At 42.0% G+C, this 22,828-nt stretch overlaps 1 protein-coding gene across 2 annotated transcripts in view; it reads right to left on the reverse strand.

Moving 5' to 3' along the window:
• The window catches only part of LOC139376303 (transcription factor E2-alpha-like), a 41,924-nt gene extending 19,624 nt beyond the window's left edge, over positions 1-22,300 (reverse strand). The window contains exons 1-7 of one of the 2 annotated variants that reach the window (XM_071118683.1): positions 21,731-22,300; positions 17,722-17,814; positions 16,700-16,772; positions 11,052-11,125; positions 2,653-2,728; positions 2,017-2,057; positions 1,621-1,750 (exon numbers count right to left, since the gene is read on the reverse strand). In XM_071118683.1, the coding sequence (XP_070974784.1) occupies positions 1,621-1,750; positions 2,017-2,057; positions 2,653-2,728; positions 11,052-11,125; positions 16,700-16,772; positions 17,722-17,775 (448 nt within the window). In that variant the 5' untranslated portion in view covers positions 17,776-17,814; positions 21,731-22,300. The remainder of the gene's footprint in view (positions 1-1,620; positions 1,751-2,016; positions 2,058-2,652; positions 2,729-11,051; positions 11,126-16,699; positions 16,773-17,721; positions 17,815-21,730) is intronic. The other variant, XM_071118682.1, reaches the window with a different exon arrangement.
• Between the last annotated feature and the right edge of the window lie 528 nt (positions 22,301-22,828).

Genomic DNA, 22,828 nt, shown 5'->3' on the forward strand with positions numbered 1-22,828 from the left:
AATTATTCAACAGTATACATGTAGAACTAGGGCTGGGCGATTTGGCCTAAAACACATCTAACTTTCCCCCAATATACATCTAGATTCATAAAAATGTTCTCTCTAAATAAGCTTTGTGGTACAAGGTAAAAATGTACTGCATTTAAAACAGCAAAAAATAAAATCAATTCAGAAGTTGGTCAATTATACCTAGGCTGAACATATGCCTTCCACAACCATAAGACTAACACATCATTTCATTATTTTATCAAAATAGTAGTACCTGCTTTTTTTGTTGTTGCAATTCTCACTGATCTAGCTTTCAGGTCGGTCTATAAAAATGACCTGTTTGTAACACATTTAACCAGAACCATGCATAATGCAACCCCACTAATAATGTAGAAAATTACCACCAGTCTCAATCTCTCAAGCCAAGCCCACATGCTAGCAATAAGCCAGCTAATATTCATAATTTAAAAGTTTAGTCAACTTGGATCTAGGTATAATTTCACAAGCTCTGAATTCAGCTACAGTTGTTATGAACACAACCTTATGCCCGTATCCAACTGTTGAAAAACAGCATTCTAGCCTTTCCACTTTGTTCAGATGTTGAAATCAAATGGCCTACCTTATTTCTCAGAATGAGAATGAGTTGCCAATTCCTTATATAATTGTGTTATGATTATTGCACATGTATAATACACAGACTAAACAGCTAGTATAACAATCTTTATTTGACTAAAATGCTGCTAGCGATACGTGGTACAAAAACTGAGCATTCATTTTCCAGAATGTGTTCATTGGTACATCCGTTTTAGTAGTGTTTGATTTGCTCGAAATTTGAGGAGTTGAAACAAAACGGGATGGTTGGAGAGGTTAATGTCTCCCCTATAACAGTAAAATATTGTCTCCATGTGTTGTGGTGTCCATATGACCAATTATGTTGGACCAAACCTTAAATGAAACCATTTGTCAGAGAGGAAGAAGTGATCCCTCATCTTTGTTGTTGTGAGTGGTAGGGGGAAGGGCTTGGGAGAACGAGACAAAGCGAGAGGTTTCACTCTGGCCAAAATCTGTCCAAAATAAGTCTAGTGGGTTTCTACGCGCTTATTTTGAACTTAAGCTTGTCGCATGCCTTCCCCGCCTTTGGGACAACGACTCCCATTGTTAAGGCATGAGCATCTCGTAATTACATACAGATCTCTGGTGTAAATGGGAAGGTGCACAGGACAGACGGAGCAAACAAGACCAAAAAGACAACATGAGAACAAGAGGACAAACGCTCACAAAAACGAGGGAAAAAAATTCTGCAATACTGGCATTTGGAATCACACAAAAACAAATTAGAATTAATTTGATATATCGCCCAGCCCTATGTAGAACGTCCGAGATTTACAACAAATGCATTGCAGTAAGCATTTAAATAGAAATGCCATTCCATGGAAGTAAGCTTAAATTCAACAACATTTTTTTTAAAGACCCTCCAATGTGGCCACCAGGAAAATTGCCACTGCTTTACATTAGTATGTCTATTCTACCCGTTCTAATTCTGTGCATCATCTTCCTTGCATGTATCCATGCTAGGAAATGGGGATAGCATGAGTGTATTATGGGGTAATTTTCAGTGGTTTCTGTCCTTACCCATGCTCTCCTGGGTGGGTCTCCTGCGAGGGTTGAATTGGGAGGGGTAGAACTGGGAGCCAGACTTCAGGCCCGAGGGTGACAGGGCATCAGGACTGGGCATGGGCATCTCACTGGGCATAAAGCCCGGCTACGCAGGAGAGGAATGAGAGAAGACAAGGTCAGACACACAAATACTGCATGGGAGATTATCCCAATGTGGAGAGAGGAAAGAGGATGAGAAGGTTGACGGGAGGAGAAGGGAGAAAACTCAGGGATGAAGGAGAAGATGGGACAAGGTGGGCAGATTCACAAGAACATCAGTCAGAGGAAGAGATGGTAGCTTCAGAGGGGACACAGAAAAAACATTTGACACGTTGGAAGAGAAGCGAGGTCAAGAGAGGAGTCTGATTTTACCTGCGCTCCAAAAGAAGAGTAGGGTCCACGCTCAGCTTTCCCTATAAAAACAAGAGGGACAATCAGGGCAGGCCATTGTAAAGACCTTTTAAGCCACCCTTTACGCATCTCCAGCACATTAACACTCAATCCGGGGTGTTCCCCTTTCTCCAGTTGTTTGTGCTTGGGTGCACCTAAACCCCTAACCCCCTTCCAGCACACAGCCTAAACACCCTGTCCCCGTGTATGCGCCTAGTCACCTCCACACACACACACACACACACATGGAATGCCCCTGAAGGAGGTCTCTCATATACAGTGACAGTGAGGTTCTCTCGCACACAGTCTCTGTCTCCTCTGAGACACACATACAACTGCATCTCCATTCACTTGTATGCATTTCAATTTGCTCCCCTAAAGACGCATCATTATGCAGTCACTTCTCCTGGTCATTTATTGTAAATACAGGGTGGCTTACTGCAGCTCCGAAAGCCACACAAGACCACAGGGACCTGTTAGTGGGTTTACTTGGTCTTGATGGGGCCGTCAAATCAGCTGAGCTTAATTAAAGGGCTGAGGGTTGGGGAGAGAACCCGCTCCTGTTCCAAGGTCTAAACCACAGACCAGGTTGGAGGAAATATATTCAGATTTCCTTACCAACGATCCCCGAGCCGAACAAGGGGGTGGAAGCGAGGCCTTCGTGCTCGTTGTAATGACCCCCTTCGCCATAACCCTGGAGGGAGGGAGAGAGATGAGAGATAATATGAAGACTTAAAATCAATTGCTGTGTCTTAAAATAAAAAAAATAAAAAACGGATTCAGTATGCCAATCTTCAACCAAACGCACTGCGCATGTAGGCTCTTTGGGCTAATCTATGCTTAGGGTTGGGCGATGTCAACCTTTGTACTATCGTGATTATGTACCCGTAAAACATTGTGACATACGATGCTAATCACCCCTATTGGCCAGCCCCATATATATTTTTCTTAATGACAAGAATACAACACAATGCAACTGAACGAATCATAATGAAAGAGAATATTGTTGAAAGCCTGGACAGATGCTAAGTGGAGGCAATGGCAAATGTTTTCTGATATTCCTTTCTGGTGGAGGGGCAGAGCAGGTTTGTGTGTGTCTGTCTGGCGTGCACATGATGGAAGTGTCTGATGAGGAACGGGTTGTCTTACCGTAGTGAGCTAGGTTATAGGCCTACATCATGGGACGGATAAAAATGCTTTATTTGCCGCAAAATAAATAATGTTGTCCGCTGTGATTGAGAAGAGCCTATGCTATAGTGTTTCATTTGTTATTTTTGAAAGCCACAACAACTTTGGGACGACGCCTTCGTATGATAGAATATTTGGGAAATAAGCTACTGTTCATAACTAACTTGTCGTAAAGTTTTTAGGATAGGCCTAGTAGGAAGATAGGTTATTTCTTTTTTCAACCGCGCATTAAGAGATTTTCCTGGTCCGCATGGATAGGTTATTTAAGATAGTCCTCTGTCTAATAATGAGAAAACAAAATCTCAACAGCCTATAGAACATTTTAATGACAAGTTTAAGCTTGTGTTTAGGCTATTCAAATAACTTTAACCTCTTGAAACTAGGGGGCACTATTTTTATTTTTGGAAAAATAACATTCCCAAAGTAAACCGCCTATTTCTCAGGACCTGATGCTAGAATATGCATATAATTGACAGCTTAGGATAGAAAACTCTAAAGTTTCCAAAACTGTCAAAATATTGTCTGGGTATAACAGACCTGATATTGCAGGCGAAAGCCTAAGAAAAATCCAATCAGGAAGTGACTCATGTTTTTAAACCGTTGTGTTCCTATGCATCCCTATTGGCCATTGAAAGGGATAGCAACCAGATTCCTTTTTCTACATATTCCCTAAGGTGTCTACATCATTGTGACGTAGTTTCACGCCTTTATGTTGAAGAATGAGCGTAAACGACTACATTGCGTAAGTGGCCAGCGAAGGGCTCCGAGTGATTCTTGCGTAAAAGACAGAGGTAGTCATTTTTCCTCTCGCTACTACTGAAAAGCTAATTGTCCCGGTTGATATATTATCGAACAGATATTTGAAAAACACCTTGAGGATTGATTATAAAAAACGTTTTCCATGTTTCTATCGATATTATGGATATAATTAGATTTTTTTTCCCCCCCGCGTTGTCGTGACCGCTATTTCCGGTGGATTTCTGAACATAACGTGACAAACAAACGGAGGAATTTTGGGTCTAAAAATAATCTTTATGGAACAAAAGGAACATTTGCTGTCTAACTGGGAGTCTCGTCAGTGAAAACATCCGAAGATCAAAGGTAAACGGTTAATTTGATTGCTTTTCTGATATTCGTGACCAAGCTTCCTGCTGCTAGCTGGACATAATGCTATACATAACGCTTGTCTTGCTTTGGCTGTAAAGCATCATTTCAAAATCTGAGATTACAGGGTGATTAACAAAAGGCTAAACTGTTTCATTAGATTTCACTTGTGATTTCATGAATATTTTTTGACCGTTGCGCTATGCTAATTAGTGTAGTTGATGACAATTCTCCCGGATCCGGGATGGGTAGTTCCAAGAGGTTTTAAGATGGAACTCCGTTACATTCATTGTTTGATCGGGAGAAAGTCACGCATAAAACAAAAAGAGTCGCCTTCAGTCATATTTATAGCCTATGAAATGGAGCAAAAGGAATATAGAGGGGAAAAAATTAAGTATCGGTTATAAAAAAATGTAAATACAAAAATGGTTTAGGCTATAGCCTAACGCCAATGCATCCGACAGAGAAACAATATTGTCTGACTGGAGACTGTGCTGCTTTGATGAAATTCTCCACTCTGTCTGGCCTACATTCCTCTCGTGTTCTGTAGGCGAGAACATTAATTGAAATAGGCTATAACAAATTACCCAGAATGTCACTTGTGTGCTGCGCTGTGAGACTGTTTTTTCCTGAGCGGTGCCAGACAAGTTCAAATAGGCTAAACCATTGTCTGTCACATCACGATGTCGTCATCATTGACGATTGCTGTTAATCAATCATCGACTATAGAACCGCAATATCGCCCAACCCTAGTCCAGATAAGTCATCAGGGCTCTAAAGCGCGACCAAGTTGGTCCCATACACGACTAAATATTTGGCTGTGCGACCCTAAGTTTTATTTAGAGCACCAGTGTGACTAAAATCCAATAAATTAAAAAAAAATACACGAGTAACATTATTTTGCCGCAACACTGCTCGAACAGATTTTTCCGAAACATGAACATTGCTGCTTTCCACATTCCTTCTAAATATGAAAACATGTTCTCTAATTATACTATTAGTTTTTGTATATGGCTCTCTGATTTAGTAGAGCTGGGCGATAGTCAGATTTATCACAATATGACTTGTCTATTTCGCTGGATTAGAAACACATCAAATAAAAACATTGCTATTTGTTTACATTAGCGGCAGTGACCTAGGCAATTTTTACCCACTGCCATGTAAGACAACTGAAACGGTAGCCCATGATTCAAAAAGTAAGCTATTTAAGATTACATATCCAGAGAACACATGATTCATATTTGGATGTGCAACCTGTCAAAATAGGATCCAGAATGATCAGATTTATTTTTGGCTCTTCGGAGAATTTGCCGACATCTTTGTACATATTGGCCTATAAAGACACCTGATGGTACTTGAAACAAAAATGTCCAGTTCTTGGCATCGGCTACTTGATGTAGGCCTATTCACTGCAAAATGGGGCGCTCGACTACGCGGCGCATCAAAACCATAGAAATAGATACTAGAGGGGAAAAGTTGCGATTTTCCCCTCTAAGTGGAACTGTAGTCTCGCTGAAAACTGTATTTTTCCTGCAATTTCATTTTGAGCAAAGGTCATATGCTTGTGCTTCTCGGAACACATCTCTCCCTCGTCCATGCACACATTGGGGAGAGGGAGAGAGTGGCTCGCTCACACAGCAGCCGACAGTGAAACAGGCAGACACTTTCATAGCAGGAATCAACATACTGCAGTGGCTATTACTGTTGACAAAATAATGGTTTTAGAACAATCTACAGAAACGTAGTGTTCAAAGCTGTCATCAAGGCAAAGGGTGGCTACCTTGAGGAATCTCAAATATATTTTGATTTGTTTAACACTTTTGATTATACACATGATTCCATTTGTTTTATTTCATAGTTTATGTCTTCACTATTATTCCACAATGTAGGAAAAAGTAAAAAAATAAAGAAAAACCCCTTGAATAAGTAGGTGCATCCAAACGTTTGACTGGTACTGTATGTACAGTGCCTTGCGAAAGTATTCACCCTATTGGCATTTTTCTTATTTTGTTGCCTTACAACCTGGAATTAAATTAGATTTTTTGGGGGGGGTTAGTATCATTTTATTTACACAACATGCCTTCCACTTTGAAGATGCAAAATGTTTTTTTTAAAAAAGAAAAAAAACTGAAAACTTATGTGCATAACTATTCACCCCCCCAAAGGCAATACTTTGTAGAGCCACCTTTTGCAGAAATTGCAACTACAAGTATTTTGGGATATGTCTCTATAAACTTGGCACATCTAGCCACTGGGATTTTTGTCCATTCTTCAAGGCAAAACTGCTCCAGCTCCTTCAAGTTGGATGGGTTCCTGCTGGTGTACAGCAATCTAAGTCATACCACAAATTCTCAATTGGATTGAGATCTGGGCTCTGTCTAGGCCATTCCAAGACATTTAAAATGTTTCTCCTTAAACCACTCGAGTGTTGCTTTAGCATTATGCTTATGGTCATTGTCCTGCTGGAAGGTGAACCTCATCTCAGTATCAAATCTCTGGAAGACAAACAGGTTTTCCTCAAGAACTTCCCTGTATTTAGCGCCATCCATCATTCCTTCAATTCTGACCAGTTTCCCAGTCCCTGTCGATGAAAAACATCCCCACAGCATGATGCTGCCACCACCAGGCTTCACTGTGGGGATGTGTTCTTGGGGTGATGAGAGGTGTTGGGGTTAGCGCCAGACATAGCGCTTTCCTTGATGGCAAAAAGGCTAGATTTTAGTCTCATCTGACCACGTGGCTTTTTAAAAATCTTTAAGCAATGACTTTTTTATAGCCACTCTTCTGTAAAGCCCAGCTCTGTGGAGTGTACGGCTTAATGTGGTCCTATGGAGTCTGTCCAATCTCCGCTGTGGACCTTTGCAGCTCCTTCAGGATTATCTTTTGTCTCTTTGCTGCCTCTGATTAATGGCGTCCTTGCCTGGTCCACGAGTTTGTGTTCTTTTCCACAACCTTGTCCCGGACCTGTTTGGAGAGCTCCTTGGTCTTTATGGTGCCACTTGCTTGTTGGTGCCCCTTGCTTAGTGGTGTTGCAGACTCTGGGGCCTTTCAGAACAGATATATATATATATACACTGTGATCATGTGACAGCTCGTGACACTTAAAGTCCACCTGTGTGCAATCTATTTGATTAATTATGTAACTTCTGAAGGTAATTGGTTGCACCTGATCTTATTTAGGGGCTTCATAGCAAAGAGGGTGAACTCATATGCACGCACCACTTTCTGTTTTTTATTTTTAAGAATTTATTTAAAGAAGTTCTTTTTTTCATTTCACTTCACAAATTTCAACTATTTTGTTTATGTCCATTACATAATATCCAAATAAAAATTGATTTAAATTACAGGTTGTAATGCAACAAAATAGGAAAAACACCAAGGGGGTAAATACTTTTGCAAGGCACTGTATGCAAGCATTAAAAAATAAAAAATATAATAAAAAAACATATTCCAATGTGATTACGGATCCCTTGGGAAACACTGACCAGCACTTTGGTATGAGTTATGACCGGGTATTAACCAGTCTTTTTAATTTGTTTTCATGACCACCACCAACCGTTGAATAATCATTATCTCTTTGATTCCAATGTTTCACCCGTGTTTTGATCTATAGAGCAAGTAAAATCACAATACTTTTTGCTCCTATCGTGCAGTCCTAACAATGTGGTAACTTTACCAGTATACGCAAACATTTGGTGCCACAGAAAAAAAGGAACAGTGATATCTTCTTAGGAGCTGTTCTTCAAAAGTAAGTAGGATTCATATAGACCCAATGTAAGCTATATTCACAGTTGAAGTCGGAAGTTGACACACACTTAAGTTGGGGTCATTCAAATTAGTTTTTCAACCACTCCACATATTTCTTGTTAACAAACTAAAGTGTTGGCAAGTCGGTTAGGACATCTACTTTGTGCAGGACACAAGTCATTTTCCCAACAACTGTTGACAAATTATTTCACTGTATCACAATTCCACTGGGTCAGAAGTTTACATACACTAAGTTGACTGGGCCTTTAAACAGCTTGGAAAAATCCAGAAAATGATGTCACGGCTTTAGAAGCTTCTAATAGGCCAACTGACATAAGAGTGAATAGGAGGTGTACCCGTGGATGTATTTCAAGACCTACCTTCAAACTCAGTGCCCCTTTGCTTGATATCATGACAAAATCTAAAGAAATCAGCCAAGACCTCAGAAAAAAAAAATTCAGACTTCCACAAGTCGCTATCCTTGGGAGAAATTTCCAAACGCCTGAAGGTACCATAGTACGCAAGTATAAACACCACGGGACCACGCAGCCGTCATACCGCTCAGGAAGGATATGCGTTCAGTCTCCTAGAGATGAACGTACTTTGGTGCGAAAAGAGCAAATCAATCCCAGAACAGCAGCAAAGGATCTTGTGAAGATGCTGGAGAAAACAGGTACAAAAGTATCTATATCCACAGTAAAACGAGTCATATATTGACATAAACTGAAAGGCCGCTCAGCAAGGAAGAAGCCACTGCTCCAAAACCACCATAAAAAGGCCAAACTACGATTTGCAACTGCACATGGGGACAAAGTTCGTACTTTTTCTGGTCTGATGAAAGAAAAAATAGAACTGTTTGGCCATAATGACCATCTTTATGTTTGGAGGAAAAAGGGGAGGCTTGCAAGCCGAAGAACACAATCCCAACCGTGAAGCACGAGGGTGGCAGCATCAAGTTGAGGGTGCTTTGCTGCAGGAGGGACTGGTGCACTATACAAAATAGATGGCACCATGAGGGAGGCAAATTTGGTGAATATATTGAAGCAACATCTCAAGACATCAGTTAATGCTTGGTTGCAAATGGGTCTTCCAAAAGGACAATGACCCCAAGCATACTTCCAAAATTGTGGCAAAATGGCTTAAGGACAACAAAGTCAAGGTATTGGAGTGGCCATCACAAAGCCCTGACCTCAATCCTATAGAAAATGTGTAGGCAGAACTGAAAAAGAGTGTGAGCAAGGAGGCCTACAAACCTGACTCCGTTACATCAGCTCTGTCAGGAGGAATGGTACAAAATTCACCCAACTTATTGTGGGAAGCTTGTTGAAGGCTACCCGAAACGTTTGACCCAATTTAAAGGTAATGCTACCAAATACTAATTGAGTGTACGTAAACTTCTGACCAACCGGGAATGTGATGAAAGAAATGAAAGCTGAAATAAATAATTATCTACTATTATTCCGCCATTTCACATTCTTAAAATAAAGTGGTGATCCTAACTGACCTGAGACAGGGGATTTTTTACTAGGATTAAAATGCCAGGAATTGTGAAAAACTGGGTTTAAATGTATTTGGCTAAAGGTGCATGTAAACTTCCGACTTATACTTTTGTCTACATAAAGGGTTTGGACACCCCTTCAAATTAGTGGATTCGGCTATTTAAGCTACACCCGTTAATGACAGGTGTAGAAAATTGAGCACACAGCAATGCAATGTCCATAGACAAACATTGTCAGTAGAATGGCCTTACTGAAGAGCTTCGTGAATTTCAATGGTGGCACAGTCATAGGATGCCACCTTTCCAACAAGTCAGTTTGTCAAATTTCTTGCCTGCTAGAGCTGCCCCGATCAACTTAAAGTACTGTTATTATGAAGTTGAAACATCTAAGAGCAACAAAGGCTCAGCCGGGAAGGGGTAGGCCACACAAGCTCATGGAACAGGACCGCAGATTGCTAAAATTAATACAAATTGTCTGTCGTCGATTGCAACACTCACTACGAAGTTCTAAACGGCCTCTGGAAGAAACATCAGCACAAGAACTGTGATGGAAGCTTCATGAAATAGATTTATGGCCGAGCAGCCACACAAGATCACCATGCGCAATGACAAGCCTCGGCTGGAGTAGTGTAAAGCTCGCCGCCATTGGACTCTGGAGCAGCGGAAACGTGTTCCCTGGAGTGATATATCACGCTTCACCATCTGGCAGTCCGAAGAACGAATCAGGGTTTGGAGGATGCCAGAAAAACACAACCTGGAGTAATGGATAGTGCCAAATGTAAAGTTTGGTGGAGGAGGAACAATGGTCTGGGGCTGTTTTTCCAATGTTTTGGGCTAGGTCCCTTAGTTCCAGTGAAGGGAAATCTTAACATTACAGCATACAATGATATTCTAGACAATTGTGCTTCCAACTTTGTGGCAACAGTTTTGGGATGGCCCTTTCCTGCTTCAGCATGACAATACCCCCATGCACAAAGCGAGGTCCATACAGAAATGGTTTGTCGAGATTGGTTTGGATGGGCTTGACTGTTCTGCACAGAGCCCAGACCTCAACCCCACCTTTGGGATGAATTGGAACGCTAACTGATCGACCAACATCGGGGCCTGACCTTCCTAATGCTCCTGTGGCTGAATGGAAGCAAGTTCCCGCCGCAATGTTCCTACATCTAGTGGAAAACCTTCCCAGAAAAGTGTCTGTTATAGCAGCAAAGGGGGGACAAACTCCATATTAATGCTCATGATTTTGGAATGAGATGTTCGACAAGCTGGTGTCCACATACTTTGTCATGTACATTATTTTCTGTGCTCTTCAAATTTTATGTGGTGCTCCTAACTTTGTTAAAAGCGGCAGTGATATCAATTATTTTTTAAATTGATAGTCATATACTATTAGTAATATCCTGTGTAAGAAAAACATGTCCATGCTGATCAGTGTGTAGTCACTGTAGTGTACAGTATGAAGTGTGCAGTGTTCCTTTACCCGTCCCTGGTTGAAGGAAGAGCTGTTCTGTTCTCCTGATACCCAGGGGCCAGGGCCGCTCCGCTCATCTATACCTAGAAGATGGAACGCACAGGGTTAGACCTGCTCACTCAGAACCATGTAGGACTGGAAAGGGAAAGGAGATAAGAGAGAGGGAAAGGGACCAAAACTAGCAGTAGACTGGTAGTCTTTCACCAACTCCAAATAAACCCCTAGTTCCTAGTACCCTCCCAGAGCATTTGTAGGTTTGAGAAGTTGGAGATGTGACCAAAATGGAAATAATTCCACCTAGCCAATCAGAGGGCAAGCGGGATCCATTAAGATAATGCCAATACCCATCTTGTCCTTTAAGATCTACACCAGTACCTAGGGAGATAGGCGATATACGCTAGAAGCCAATATGCAATGGAGGGTGACCCAGTTAGGAAGCACTGCTGCTTCCTCACTGGCTAGAAGTGTTCTAAATAACCTTTGGCTGAGCGCTGCTACTTCAGCTCCCCGTGACAGCTCTGCCACCACACTGTCACTTAGTGTAGCTATGAGCTGTAGGAAGTTTGAATAATTAACACCCAGTATGAGCCTCCTACAATCATCCTCAACATTTGTCATTCTCCCACTCTCCCCACTTCTGTCCATGGCAACGCAGTAGTTGTTCGTATCCCCATCCCTTCACACCTCCCTTTGCATGACAGCGGACTAAGGAGTACACAAATGACAGAAGGGACACACGTCATGCATGTTGTCCCTGGTCAAAGGATTTGCATTGAAGAAGGGGAAGTAGGGAGAGCGATTTTAAAGATTGCCGAAGCAAAAATTCCTGCCCCCCTCCACTTCTCTCCTCCCCCTCTGTTTCCTCTCTTACCGCTACCCAGCGTCTCTGGGGAGAAGCTGAGGCTTAATTGTGTGCTGATTTGCATAATTGTGCATATTAATGAGGCTTCGCTCTATGAATATTCATATTTTTGTTTTGTTGTCTAATAAAGAAAAAATGGAAAGGGGCGGAGGGGAGCAGGCTGGAAGCACGACTGGATCAGCCATCAAGGAGAATGATGGGTCCAGAGAGGAAAGAGCTGCTATATCACCGTGACAACTGATCTATAGGAGAGATGGCAGCAGAATCGCAGATGAAGGAGACGAGGGGTTTGTTGGCTCAACCTGACTGTCACTCTCCATGTCAAGCAGTAGAACAGACTCAGAGAGGACATGTACACAGAGGGATATAGACCAGTCCTTTCCTCTGCTGAAAGGACACCAGTGTTTCCCCTAGACATTTCTTAGGTGGATCGCAAAGGCAACGATTAATGAGACAGCGCCCACAAATGATGAAATGTGCCGAATATTGTGGACCGATAAATGAGGTTGGAATGATACTGTGAAAATGAGAATGCCCTTTTAGTTTAAGAGATGTTTGAAAAGAATGGCTGAAATGTCAGTCTTTTGGTGGGATGTAGTTTTGGCCTTACCATGCAGGCCTTACCATGCAGTGACTTGGTTAATAGACCAATAAAAAAATATCTTTAAAAAATACATTTAAAAAAGATTTCCAAACCTCTCTGCCAATAACAGCTAATTCTCAGTTTTCCCCTCCCCACTCAAGACTGTCTGGGAGTGGTCTATCAAAATTATTGCTTGAGAAATTGCCCTTTTCTAAGAAGCCCAGTTTGTTACTTTTTGACCATTTTAATTCAAAACAATCACATTAAGGTACTTATAATTATTAACCAGAAATGATTTGATAGCGATAAAAACGGCTGCAATGGACCATTAAATATCTCCATAACTCTGTCGAGGGCTGCCAATAAACATTATCAGGACATCTTAATCTGGCATCCTGCTACTGAATCAGACTGGACCTTTATAAGCCACTCGCTCCCCCTCACGTCAACACCGTGAATAGGCGGCTAAAAATTGGTCATCTGAAGAATGTGGAAGACTTAGCATAGCCGCTGGGGTAGGAAATGAACATGGTGGGTATCTCTTACTGCTCTTTAGGAAGACTGACAGATGGACAGCAGGGGGATATAGACCTGAACTGACACCCATGGAGATCCACAAAGGCACGGGGATAATAGGGAGCTCTGCAGGTAGCTAGGGCCTCACACCTCGGGCTATTCATGTGTTCTCCTGAGGAGAGCAAGGGTCTACAGGAAGTACAGAGAGAATGGAGAAGAGTGTCTGGAATGCATGGAAGGAAGCACTCTCCTAGACCTTCTGGGGTAAGTAGTAAGTAGCATCACAACTCTTATTGCAAGGTATTTTAAAATGGCAGGTCCAGGGATTTGGACTGCATTGAAATGTATGGACGGGGAGCTGCGTTTCAACCGGGGAGAAAAAAAAGAGAGAGAAAAAGATGAAGAAAGTTTCACACCACACAAATTACTCACATTGAGTGAGGGAGAGGGCAAGTGAGCAACTCTGAAGTAAAACATCATTAAAATTACTTTCATGCATATTCATTAGGACCACATTTTCCTACTAATTAACAGATCTGCTGATTAGTATAAAGGAGAGAATAAGTGAGACTCGTCTAAGTAGACTCGTTTGTTTTCCTCAAAACTTCAAATGGCTTCCTCCTGCAAGTCGTTACCATGACAGCCTGATATATGACAAATAGAACATCAGAGAAAACCACAGAGCTCTTGTCCACAGAACCCTTGTAGAAGAGAGGACCCAGTACTAAACTCCACATTCTAATTATACGGATTAATTTAACCAAGAATCTTGAAAATAGTTGGTCTACTATGTTACCAAGCCATTGCTGATGACAACAACCCTAAAAACATGAGACAGGAACTCCACACCTTAACCTCTTTTATAGGGTTTGCCCCCCCCCCAGGGATACTTCTGTGACTGAGTGAGTTAAGAGTGAGTGAGAGAACGTCTCAGCATGTTCGCTCAGAGAGCGAGAGGGTTGAGTCAGGCCAGACACATTCACTAGCGAGTCCCCTTTAAACCCGGGTCTCACCGCCCCTTCAAGCGAGGTTGGCCTATAATTACATCAGGAAGAGATACTGGAAATGGCCAGTCAGCCTGAGTCACACAAGCTATGAGGCTACAGGACCAATACACAGGGAACATGCAGGCACAAACACTTTGCTTTTATAGGATAATGCCCCGGGCACTGATTGGTGTACTGTCTGGTGTCTACACTTCCTTCCTTCCTTTCATCCCAGCCCTGTATGACAGAAATGTGAGTCAACCAGACATAATACATGATGCCTAATAAGTATAAAGGAGTGTGATTATGATTTAGGGAATGTCTACAATGGATACGCAACAGTATCTTGTGTGTTATAGGATGTGTCTGAAATTATTAATAAGAGCCAGTGTCACGATGCTGGGAGGACAATATTTAACCCCCCACATTGAAATTACAAATTTGAACATGATTAGGCATGTTACTTTCCATATTGAGGTTATTTTATAATCATTCAAGTTCGACGCTACAAGCATATTCTGGACAATGTATCTTATGTTTAAAGCTCTGTTTGATCAAGTCTGACAGACTATGCTTCTATACTGCACAAGGAATCCAATTCATGAGCAAATCTGATCAAGTTACTGAATTACCAAATCCAAATTTCCATTCACATGAAGGAAAGTTCCTAAAGAACGAAAAGTTCATGCAAAATGCATACGTTCCTCTTTTGCATTTCAACCCAAGCCAGAGTTTAAAAATACCAGTTCAGAATCTCAGTTTCTGGTTGCCAGTAAATGAAACTTGGTTGGAAGTTAGTTTACACCTCAAGGGTTTTGCACATAGACACCCAAAGTCAGAGAGAACTAGGGATGCACGACAATGACCGTTCCTACGGGTAAAGATCTCCCAAAGACGCAGATCTGTGATCAGCTTACCCTTCCCCCAAAAATTGACCATTGATCAATATCTTGGGCCAGGCTAAACTCATCCTAATCCATGACAGCACACGTCAAACCTTTTCCACTCTACAGGGACGAGCACCAAAAAAAATACAAATAAACCACAGCTCATCTAAATCAAATCTAGAAAAAAAAAGGCAAGGCAGAGCAGATACTAACCAATGCTACCAAGGAGATGGTAGTGCAGAGAGACTAGGAACCTTCCCTTATAGAGCCTCTTCCTCCCCATTGTGAGAGGATGGGTGGGGGCTTCCTGGGTGAAATCATACACTAGGCCACATATGCTGCCTGCCTATCCACTTCTCTCTGCGGCCTAGGCCCTTTGTTTTGGCCTCTGATGAGCATTGTGGAGACCTGTGCTGAGGGCTGCCACACAATACCAGGAGCAGCCGTTGGATTGAGAACAGTAACGGCCCTTTTCTGTAAGTGTGCACCTTTTGTCGCTACAAAAGAAAATGTAAGTGGCCCTCAAGCTTAGAGAAACACCGTAGTTCGGTTTCCACGCTTCACCTACTCCATCCCTTTCATCTGATTTATGCTACTTCAATATCCTGTTTCTTTTCAGTTACAACCTGAAAATACCTACATCAACGGTTCAGGGATTCGAGGAGGGTGAAAGAAGGTGATTGGAGAAGGGCGGTGAAGGAAAATGATTGGCGGAGAGGAGAGGGTTGAAGAAAAGTGGCTTGAGGCCGAGTGAGAGAGAGGATGCAAGTTGGATGTGGAGCATTTTTTATTTTACCTTTAAAAAGTCAGTTAATAACTAATTCTTATTTTCAATGACGGACTAGCTGGGTTGTTAACTGGGTTGTTCAGGGGCAGAATGACAGATTTGTACCTTGTCAGCTCGGGGATTTGAACTTTTTGGTTACTACTCCAACGCTCTAACCACTAGACTACCCTGCCGCCCCATGGTTCTTGTGTTGATCTTGGATGGTTATCAAAAAGAGGAGATGGGATCTATTGAGGAATGGTAGTTGGTTGGTTGTTTCGGGGTGAGGAGCGAAGAATAACGGAAATAGTTCCCCCATCCCCACAGGGTGAGAGATGGGGAATGTGGGGGTGAATAGGGTCATTTCTCCCCCCCCCCCTCTCCTGTTTTAACACCCTCCGTAGAGTGTGATGGAGAGGCAGCAGCTGAGAAGGTGAGGGTGGGGACACCTGGAGGGGGGGGGGGGGACTGAGGCTGCTTTCTTTTCATTATGAACTTTATTAACAAACATCTGCAAGGAGATGACCGGTGGAATCATATCTAATCAGTGGTAATGAAGAACAGTATGCCATTTCAGCCTATTTGGAGTATTGATACAGCTACTGTGATTTGACCTCACTGACAACACTCCCTTCGGGGCAGTGAGAGGATGGACAGTGGGGAGGGGTGGGGTCAGAGGTGGGACAGTGGGGAGGGTTCTCAGAAGACAAATAAGAAAGTGTTGTTGAAAGGGCTGTAAACAGCCCATCGATGTCATGCTGTTCCTTAAAGACATATATAGGGGACCATTACAAAGCAATAACACCCTTAATGAAACAGCTTCAGATGAGATGTAGGGAAAAGGTGGATGTTGACCATTTTAGATCATATGGTCACATATGAAGACCATGTTGGTCAAAATGTTGTTGTACTATCACCAAGGTGACCTGAAGAAGACCATGTTAACTGAAATACTTAAATGATTGCACCATAATTAGGCTTTATTAAAAATCTATTTGGGAGCTGTAAGCATTCAGTGGGCATTTATTTTTGTATGAAAACCAAGGGCGGGTCTTACCGGAGCCTCCAAACTGGCTGCTGGCGAGAGTGGTGGGCCTGTTCTTCCCATTTGACACCGGTGGTGCAAACATCTGAAACAGAGACAAACACTGAGTCGAAAACATTCAACAAGAAATGGGGTGTACATTTTTTTTTTTTTAAGTCCTGGGGCCATATCCACAAAGCATCTCAGAGTTGGAACGCTTATCTCAGATCAGTTCATACAATCTTCTTCATTATGATGTAAAAGTCCAACCTGATGCTAGAGAAGCACTGTGGATATGGGCCCTAAAGTTCTAAAAAAAACACACAAAAAACCCCACAAAAAACAAGCAGAGGTCTCCTTTTGATATCTATGTCTTGAGAAAAATGGCGAGCCTGTGGCAACCACTTCACTAAACTAGTCATCTTCATTAGACTACAGGAAACCAAAGCCGCTCTTAATAGACACCAAAGTACAATTACAACGGTTACATTACACCTCTGATGTTACATGGTTTGGTGCTAGGCGCTAATTTAATCTATCTGATAGAAGGATTTAGTCGTTCTCAGTTACAACAGACTCCCGCAGCTGTCAACAGTGTGAAGCAATCTAAAAAAACATGCCAATGAGTTAGTCATTGACGCGAGTGACTCACAAAAACAGCCCAATAACAACACTGGCTGATTGATACCGTGCTATTCACTTTATGTACCAACCTTCTATACCAAACAATACAACAACAAAAAACACTTACTTTTATTATAGTTAAGAAACATTTTAGCAAATGGTCTTTGGCATGTCTATCTTGATGGGTTTTGATTTATACACTCTTGTCTTGACAACAAAAGGTGTGTTGAAGTGTTTCTGTGTACATAAACTATTATCTAAAATAATACATTTTACCAGTCTACGTTTTTCCCGTGCCCCTCCCATTATAAGAGACTATGTGTATTTGACTACAAACAACCTATTATATACCCGAAGGAGCTGTTCTGGACAAATATATTCTAGTATTGGGAACAAAAATATTGCAGGGCTGTTGACAGCAAATGTCTTACCGCGCTGAAATCCAGCAGGTCGCTGAGCTCCTTGTCTGTTCCCACTGTAGCCATTCTCTGCTGCTGTTCCTTTGGCCCTCGCAGTCTCAGCAACTGAGGGGAAGAGAGAGAGTGTGAGAGAGAGAGAGAAGTGATCTTTAGTGGGATAACAGACCAACAGGCAAGGTCTAGAGCTGGGTTGTCAAACTCATTACATGGATGGCCAAGTGTTTTCCCCTTTCAATTTGTATCCAATTAAGATCTACACAACCGGGTGAGGGGAGTTCCTAACTAATCAATGACCTTAATTCATCAAGCAAACGCAAGGGGGGAGTGAAAAACCAAGCATTTCGCTACACTCACATTAACATCTGCTAACCATGTGTATGTGACAAATAAAATTTGATTTGAAAACCCGCAGACCCTCTGCCTCAGTGGAATGAGTGACACATGGTCTAGAGCAGGGGTCTCCAGCAGGTCGATCGCCAGCCACCAGCAGCCCACCTATGAGTAGCTCGCCAAACAATTCTGAAAGTACATGCAATTTTCACGTGTTGCAGGGTAAAAAAAACTGTCATAAACAAAACCTCCCAAGTATCAGACACCGTTAGCTTCCAGCCAATATCTAATCAACACGACATCGTCATTATTCCACCCGGAGGGGGGGGGGGGGGGCCAATCCGAACAGAATATCTGCCCGTCTGTCTGTGTGGCGTGTGCATTTGTCTGTGTGTAGACCATTGATGCGATAACCGTCTTGTGGGTTGACAGAAATACCTTCCCCAAAACCTTCTCAATTAAATGTTAACTGCAAAGTAGGCTTACCTGGCAGAAGTATATCATGAGTAAGTACATAAACCTGAATATATTATTTGTTAATTTGCATACTTTGCCATGAAATGAGCAGCAGCAGTAAAGCACCATTGCTAGACCGGCACATTCCTCACTCACTAGATGTAATTAAAGGGGAAGTACACTCAAATCTTCCCAAACTAAAAATAAATGGTCTTCTGATGTGATTTAAGAATTGGCATGGACACAGGACATCCATTTCCATTGTTTCTCTAAGAACAATAGACATTGAGTGGAAAACTAAAAAAATCTAATATCAGGAAAAAAATAAAATTGATAAAAAAAATTTGTGGGGGGGGGTATAAAACTTTCAGTATAAAACTGAATTTGTGTGTGGGCCGGGGCTCTCAAAGTAGCTCTCATGCTAGAAAAGGTTGGAGACTCCTGGTCGAGAGGTACAAATAGTTGAAATACAGAAGACAAGAGAATCAGAGTGACAAAAGTGTGAAGTCAAATCTTAATCAATTGATTCCTGTGTCAAGGGTACATTTTCAGCATCAGGATTCAAATCCACCAACAAATTGCTTATTCAGACACCAAGATTTCTCTACACAAACCATTAACTTGGTTGCAACCACTTTTTACTGTGTGGTTAGACATATCTTTGTAATGGATACTCCACATCACAATTCCCCTTGTAGAACATAAGTTCACATTTGGCAGAGCATGTAGGTGGTCAACGTGATAAGCAACCTTGTCCGAGACCGGAAGACTGAAGTTTGCTCCCTGAGCAAACAAGGGGCTCCCACGCATAGGCTTTAGTTCAGTGGGCTAACAGTCTAGGGAATATAAAAGTAAATCAGGTTTGATACCCGGTCGGCCATCATGGTGAAAATGTCACGAGCATCGAGTCAGCATGATATCACTTGCCTTCTGTATAGAATGACCAACATTAGGGTTGGCAAAACACACAAAGCACCCTTTACACACACTTCAAAAGGCCAATAAGGGAGAGGGATGGCACAAATATAGCCTACTAGTTATTTCACTGCTACAAGTTTCCTGCTCTGTTATTGAGTTAGATGACGCAACTCTTTCCCATTCATTTGGAATTGTGGCCTGCAGATTTGTGCTACATAGCTCAATCTACAAAACAGGTGGTGTGGAATCCCTTAAGGTATGGAAACTACTAGCAAACGTACACTCTGGGATGAACTACTGGTGATGCTTTAATCATTGGGTATTAGAGGTTTTCAGTGCCTTTATCAAAGATCTAGTGTCACAAACTCTGGGCTTTCCCCATTCTAGCCCACATCAGTCAGCTATCTGGAGTATGGCCTCTGGTCTACCACAAAGCCAATACTCGACTCTCTCCTCCTTCCTCAGCCCTGGCTGCCTCTGCAACCTAAGAAACCAACCTGCTTCAAGAGTCGTTGTCAACAACAACAATACCAGCCTACACATCAAAGGCAATATCTGAACTTTACCAGCACAGCAACCCCATGAGTTTATCAAATAAAGGACCTAGTTGTTCTGTTTCACAACATTTACCTGTTTGTACCAGATGAACATAACTCAGGTCTCAAGTGTTTTCCTCAAACTTCAGCCAGAGTAAGGTTTAGGCTACAAAATCTGTGTTCCAAAATCAAACACAATCATCTAAGTAGGCTAATGAACAGCTCAGGGCATCGACAAGCACTGGGTTCTGGTTGTGTGAAAGGATTTCAGACACATCAAGAACAAGAGTAGCCTATGTGTGCTGAGCATCAGTTTTGTTGGTGATGGTGAGTGTGTCTTCCCCCGAGGGCAGCATCTGAAACACTACCAGGCAGGCAGCACCCCATGGCCAAGAGCCAACACACAAGAAAGTGCAAAGATAAGAAGGGGCCTCATGCAAAACTCAGTTTGGTAAACTTGTCACTGTGGGGAATGTAATCATGAATAGGCTGTATGATAGTTATGTAAGCCTTGTAAAAAAAGTATACTATAACCTACTTAGAACCACATAGTCAGGATGTTTTTGATGGACATGACTAGTATAAGGAGGGAGTACACTAACACATGCATTACTACTGAAAAGTAGTATGATCTTGTTGGTACAGAAAATCATGCTGCAGCAGACGTTCAACAGTTGCCTGACAGTTCTCTGCAAGTCCCATTTGCTGCGGAAATCTGCCAACTCCCTAAAATCCATCCAATCCCGAAGATCCATAATGGGCCCCACTGACGAACCCCCCCCCCCCCCCCAATACTTAGGCCTTCCCGGACGGCGAATCTAAATAGTTTTTGTGGATTTCCACGGAATCCCCCAAGTTCAGGTTTTACCATTGTCAGCCCATAAATTACTGTTCAGTCCGTGCGTTTGGGATGGGTGAGAAACCGGTTGTGAATTATCTGTCGAATACACACGACTTCTCCACTAGTCTGTTAGTGTAGAACACAAAGAGAGTCAGGCCCTGATAAAGTTTGTGATAACGGCTAGAACAATGGAGTAACATTTGCTCTCCTTGCCAATTAAATTAAATGTGCATGATGGAAAAACGTTAATAAAATGTGTCGAACCGTGTAAAGAATGTACATTGCTTATGTTCATGTTCACGGGGTTCAACGCGACAGAAGAGGATGGGGGGGGGGGGGGGGTTTACTGCCAAATGCGAAATAAACAGAGTGGAAAATGTTGAGGAGCACATAACTGGGAATTGAGATAAATTAGATCGTACGTGTATTATAAAATAAATGTAAACTATAAAAACTGCCTATTTGACCCAGAAAATAGAGGCATGCATGCGTGCCTTTCTGGGCGCAACTTTCCTCTACACCACAAAGTTTTCCTCTAAATATTTAACCAAATTTCGAACCGTCTAAAAAAAAACATTTCCTTTGTTATTCCAGAAAATATTGATACAGAAATGCCAGTAGCATCACTACAATGATTTGGCCGTTCGAACTGGCATGTTAGTTTACTTTTAAAACTTGACAATGTTGTCCAAAGTGAACAAAGAAGTAACGTTATTTTCCGACAAGCCTGCAAGTAGCTGGTGTTACTGCCCAACTGCTGCATGCTCGCTCCCATGGCCCAGGCCGGACAAAAATTCAAGACCCCGTTTTCTCCGGGACTGCTACTCACACAACTCATTATTATTATTCGCTAAAGTTACACAATGCCCCCGCCAAACATATGCCGGTCAATATCATAATATCGTTCACAAATATACAGTGTGTGATGTGGTGTATTTACCTTTCAGTAACCTCTTTAATTATGTAGCATCCAACAGGGGGGGAAAGAACGCTTGTAGAGAGAAAAACAAAGTTGGGGATAGATTCCCTCTCTGTGCTCCGGACTGTAAATGAAGAGCGAACGACGATATCGTGTTCTCCCAAACCCTTATTGGTTCGTTATAGAGTCCACGTCAGGAAAATGAGACAACGTTTCCAAATAGCTTCATCACTCTTGTGATATCTCAATCGATTATTTTAGTTACGACAATTGTAACCATTTTATCCTCCGAGTAGACATGTTAACAGCCTCCACAATTGTCGGTTCCCAAAGAGTATCCCTCCGCGGCTTACGAGGATCGTAAAAACACCAGTGGTGTCCGATTTCAAACGCCCTACAACTAAAAACTGCCGTTTTCAATAAACATCCAGTAACACATCGATATGGAGATAAACTAAAATGCTATACAGCATCAGTGTTATTGTCGATGCATTAAAATTACATATTTTTTAAATCGCAAACCATGAGAACTACGTCAATTTGCGGAGGGAGACTGCGGAAAACCGAATAGTGGCAGACCAGAAACAGTGTGAGATGGAACGATAATACAGCAGACGCACAACCAATGGTATGCCACGAGAATCTGATTGACAGCAAGAAAGTCCAAATATATATCGACATTGTTCGTTGGGCCTGCCTCCAAGGTTACCCCATCATGGACCCGCTATGGTCCGTGTTATGGACAGCATTTCATTTTAATAATGTGTTTAACTGCAATAACAGTGCATGATGCAGGTATTAGTAAAGGCTGAACTTGAAAACCATTGCAAAATATGTATCCTCATATTAGGTACATCAACAAACCGTACATATATCCTATTTGCACAGGGCCTATACAATTCAGTCACAAATTCTGTAAAAACAACAACAACAAAACGTGAATATAGGCTACTAAGATAATGCGTGAAGGTTACTAGTATCCTAATCCATTTAGACCTAATGTGATCTACCAGCCCACCCTATCCTCCAACAAAAGAGTATTGCAGATTTAAGCACATAGACAGTATCTGTTAATAATAATCTAGCCTACCAGTATTAACATTTATTTTACACAAAATA

This window comes from Oncorhynchus clarkii, chromosome 20 (assembly GCF_045791955.1).
Source record: "Oncorhynchus clarkii lewisi isolate Uvic-CL-2024 chromosome 20, UVic_Ocla_1.0, whole genome shotgun sequence".
NCBI lineage: Eukaryota > Metazoa > Chordata > Actinopteri > Salmoniformes > Salmonidae > Oncorhynchus > Oncorhynchus clarkii.